General features: G+C 39.9%; 1 protein-coding gene across 1 annotated transcript in view; it reads right to left on the bottom strand.

Annotated features, from left to right (window-relative positions):
- grin2aa (glutamate receptor, ionotropic, N-methyl D-aspartate 2A, a) overlaps positions 1-4,583 on the bottom strand; it is a 160,708-nt gene that overhangs the window by 14,825 nt on the left and 141,300 nt on the right. The window contains exons 6-9 of the mRNA XM_016488523.1: positions 3,979-4,150; positions 3,476-3,629; positions 2,690-2,815; positions 1,759-1,988 (exon numbers count right to left, since the gene is read on the bottom strand). Coding sequence (XP_016344009.1) covers positions 1,759-1,988; positions 2,690-2,815; positions 3,476-3,629; positions 3,979-4,150 — 682 coding nt within the window. The remainder of the gene's footprint in view (positions 1-1,758; positions 1,989-2,689; positions 2,816-3,475; positions 3,630-3,978; positions 4,151-4,583) is intronic.

The following is a 4,583-nucleotide window of genomic DNA, read 5'->3' on the forward strand; positions in this document are numbered from 1 at the left end:
GCACAACATATTAAAGCGTCTTTGGTGTTTCCATGTTTTCTACAAAACAAAACTGGAAATCGAGGGGTTATGACATCATTGGCAGGCGACACAATGACACTATGGACATGATCCGTGTCACTTGTTAAAATTGCTTATTTCTCTGGATTTAAACATTCTTCGAAACATTTGGGATAATGTAAGTACATAAGTCAGCAAAATATATAACGCTGTTCTAGTGGTTTTTGGATATTTTAATAAAAAAATCTTACATATTGTGCCTTTAATGACTGTCCTCCTACAGGATTTAACACAGAGTAACAGCTCACTACCAGTTACAAAAGACATTGTATTTATGAATCCTCCACACAAATGCTGAGCTTACAGTAAAACGCCAACAAAAAGTCCCATGACAGCTGAACAAGACAAATTATTCTACTTTAATAGAGCTCACCGCTACATAAGAGAGTTCACAATCTATGTGAAATAGCTTTGGGCTTTGTTTTATTTGTGATTGAAGAGATTCTTTTCAAACAGGATATTTTACACTTGCCAGGATGGGCTACTAGTTCAGATTTTCACTGATATGTGAATATGTTTTGCCATATTTTTGACTATTATTCAAAATTTTTGACTAGCTCCACCACCAAAAAAATAAAATAAATAAATAAATAAAATAAAAATATTTGAACTAATTAAACAGGCCTTTAATTAACAGTAATACATGAAAATATTATTCTATTCTATTCTAATTTCATAGTATAGGCCATCAGTAGTCTTTATTCTTCTGTTTTTCTCTTCACAGACCAGTTATGCAAAGCAATACGCAGCATAGTCCTTTTTAAACCTTCCAAGCATCCAAATTATTTTAAAAGGCTCCAGCTCATTGTCATCCAACACTCACAGCAGCATGCTGGCATGGTGCAGGATTCTCATGAAAGATTCTTGTGCATTCTCTCTCTGAAATAAATACTAATCAGTTGTGAAGACTTTGTTTTCATGTAAAGGAGGAGCACTTGTTAGTCTTGGATACGAGCCTCATGAACAAAACATCCAGCGCCTGACAAAACTTCAAGCCTGCAAAGTAAACACTGTAGACTGCAGTAAATACCCAGCAGAGACTGCAACGTCTTACCAAAGGTCAAAGTACTTTGTTGCGCTATTACAGGATCGAAACCACTGTGCTGCCATCAGTGGCGAAGCTTTCATTAGATCTTTGGGAGACACACACACATACTTTGCCACATAATCTATCAATAAATATCCTTACATGACCTAAACGCGAGGTAAACTGTATTAAGAATGTGAATATTTTTAATGGTTATTTTTTATATATATATATATAGAGAGAGAGAGAGAAGAGAGAAAAAAAACTGTAATATTGTGAAATATTTTTACAATTTAAAATAACTATTTTCTATTTTAATATATTTTAAAATGTAATTTATTCCTTTGATGGTAAAGCTGAAATTTTAAGCAGCCATTATTCATTATTCTAATATGCTAATTTGCTGCTCAAGAAACCTTTCCTATTATTATTCTAAATGATGAAAACAGTTGTGCTACTTGATATTTTTGTGTAAATCATGATCAATCTCGATGAATAGACATTTATTTCAGTAAAACTTCAAATATTTCCAATATAAAAGTATTTACTCTCACTTTTGATTAATGTATTGCATTCTTGCCGAATAATTAATTAATTTCTTTAAAAATAAATAAATAAATAAACTTACAGGCCCCAAAAATGTGAACACTAGTGTATAAATATTGTTTTACCTTATTGTCGCTTAGACCTGTCACTTGGTCCACAAATTCCTCCTGGATCATGAAAGCAGCCAGGTTGGCAGTGTAACTGGCCAGGAAGATGACAGCGAAGAAGGCCCAGATGGACACTATGAATTTACTGGTGGTGCCTTTGGGGTTTTGCACGGGCACGGAGTTGTTAAATACCAGGCCCCACAACAGCCAGACTGCTTTGCCCATGGTGAAGGATGGTCCGTGGGGGTCTGCGGAAGATGCGTTTTCATTAACATCCTTCATTCGTGCCAAAGCCTTTCTCAGTTCTTTAATTTCAGAAATAACATAATCTCCCCTCTTCACGGTCATTAGAGCACTTGTACAGAATAAAGCCAAAGTACAGCACCCTGCTGTTCAGCTGTTAATCTTCATATTCTTGAACAGTTCATCGGCCTTTTGTTTTCATATAAGTGAAACTGCATGCAAGAGTTCACCGTGAAACATTACAATAAATACACAGAAGTAAACCTAGAACGATTCCTTTGTAAGGTGGCTGTAGAAATAGACAGCTGATTTATCTTTAGATTGCTTTGACGTGCCTCCCTTTTGAAAATCTAAGCTTTAAATGAGTAGTCTAACAAAGAAGAAATGCTTTTTAGTGCCAAGTAACAAAGGCACTCCAAATGAGGCTACATGAATTAAATCTGATCCACTTGAATCAAATGAAAATGAATTGAACTTTATTGAACTAACTCCGAGCCCGAAACCACTCAGCACCGAACATTTAGGTATAAATTAAGCCTTAATGTTTCGCAAAAGAACAAGAGGTTTGTGGTGCAGATGTGAGACGCTCTATCAGAGCAAGGATTTACTAGTGTGTCTGAAACTGAAAGACCGACTGCATTGCAGGGGAAACGGAGGAGGAACTGTGGAGGGAGGGAGTGAGTAGCTGAGAGTGCTAGTTACGTACCTTTGCCCTGAGCGAGGTTCCTGTTGAAGCCCAGGGGGCTGATGAACTCAAACATGAAGACAGCCATTGCAGTCACCAGCAGCAGCATCACAAACATCATCACCCACACAGACGCACTGAAGGGCTCTGCAGCGAAGGGGAAGCGAGAGACAGGTAGATCGGGGAAAAAAGTCACAGTCAGCGACTATCATCCAGGCATTCTGCTTGATATGTGACTACAGACAAGCTGAAGAGATGAAAATAGCTTTACCGTGGGAAGCAAGGTTCCTGTTGAAGCCCAGGGGGCTGATGAACTCAAACATGAAGACAGCCATTGCAGTCACCAGCAGCAGCATCACAAACATCATCACCCACACAGACGCACTGAAGGGCTCTGCAGCGAAGGGGAAGCGAGAGACAGGTAGATCGGGGAAAAAAGTCACAGTCAGCGACTATCATCCAGGCATTCTGCTTGATATGTGACTACAGACAAGCTGAAGAGATGAAAATAGCTTTACCGTGGGAAGCAAATGCGAAACTGGCAAGTGTCGATTGGGGAAGTTTCTCAGACCCTGTAATTATTGGCCTTATGCTAATTAAATAATGGCTTGCTGATCTAGTGCCATCAAGCATAAAGGAGCACTCAGGGTGCTATGAATCTAAAAGCGGCCCACTTCAGCGGATTTGTGGGCAACTCTATCGGCCTGTTGGATCTGGGGTTTGATTGGTGGAAAGACTTCAATATTTTGACAGGTGGAAATAAGATGATCGTCGAGAAAACAGCTGCTGTGCCCTGCAGATAGTTACCTAAAAACGCTGATGGGGAGACGGTTCCGTTGCTACGGGATACCATCACACTAATCCCCGTTTCCACGAAGGGGACGGAGAAATCGATGACCTCTGAGCGCTCCTCATTGATTGTCAGGGAGCCCACGGCCATGACTGCTTTTTTGTACACCACCTGTTGAAGGAGACAAGACGACACAGCGGTTTAGTCAAAAGCTGCAAAGTTTATATACAGAACACCTGGGATATTTCGATTCATTTTTGCAGCCAAATGAAACTTGAGTTCTAGCGTTTCGCTCCCTCTGGATCCAAACTGAACAAATATCTAGCTCATTTCCCCAATTTCACATTTGATTGCTATCAGGCTTTGACTGACTTTTACAAAATTACTTCCAGTGGAGCGCGCGAGAGAGAGAGGGAGAACAAAACTTTATTCAATCTAACCTTTGTTTATCTCTGTAAATGGAAAAGCAGCATTCGATAACAAATCGCATCGGCAGATTTGGCTAGTGAAATCTTCTCACCTCTCCCACCATGCCGTTCCACATGTTGTTGATCTTCTTGCCGTGCTTCCCGTTGGTCACCAGATAAAGGTCGTAGGTGAACTTCACGTTCCGAGCGATTTTCTTCAGGATGTCGATGCAGAAGCCTTTGCAGCACTTTTTAATGTACGTTCCTCCTCCCTCAGTGGTGTTGCTGATGGATAGAGCACATTAATCACAGTTCAACTTAAAGCAGAATATCTGAATCATGAAGTCAGGACCATTTCACACTTAGCTGACTGATGCATTTTCTGGATTGTTCCATGCATAGGCAGGGCCGCATTAATACCTAACTGGGCCCCGGGGCTATGACTTACTGCAGGGCCCCCCGTCACAATAATGATATCGCTTAAAATAGGATTTTTATCCAATCAAAGTTTCATAATTCTTGTTGCCAATTCCAATATCTCAAAATAAAAAAAAATTTAAAAACTGGTAACCAAACAGTTTCTGTGCCCCAATGACTTCCATAGTAATAGAGGGGAGCGTGCATTTGCGGTGGCAGGGCCACCACTCTGGAATACCCTACCTTTAGAGATTAGAATGGCCCCTTCTTTGTCTGTTTTTAAGTCCTTGCTAAAAACTTT

The sequence above is a fragment of the Sinocyclocheilus anshuiensis genome, unplaced genomic scaffold (assembly GCF_001515605.1).
Source record: "Sinocyclocheilus anshuiensis isolate Anshui unplaced genomic scaffold, SAMN03320099.WGS_v1.1 scaffold461, whole genome shotgun sequence".
In the NCBI taxonomy this organism is placed as follows: domain Eukaryota; kingdom Metazoa; phylum Chordata; class Actinopteri; order Cypriniformes; family Cyprinidae; genus Sinocyclocheilus; species Sinocyclocheilus anshuiensis.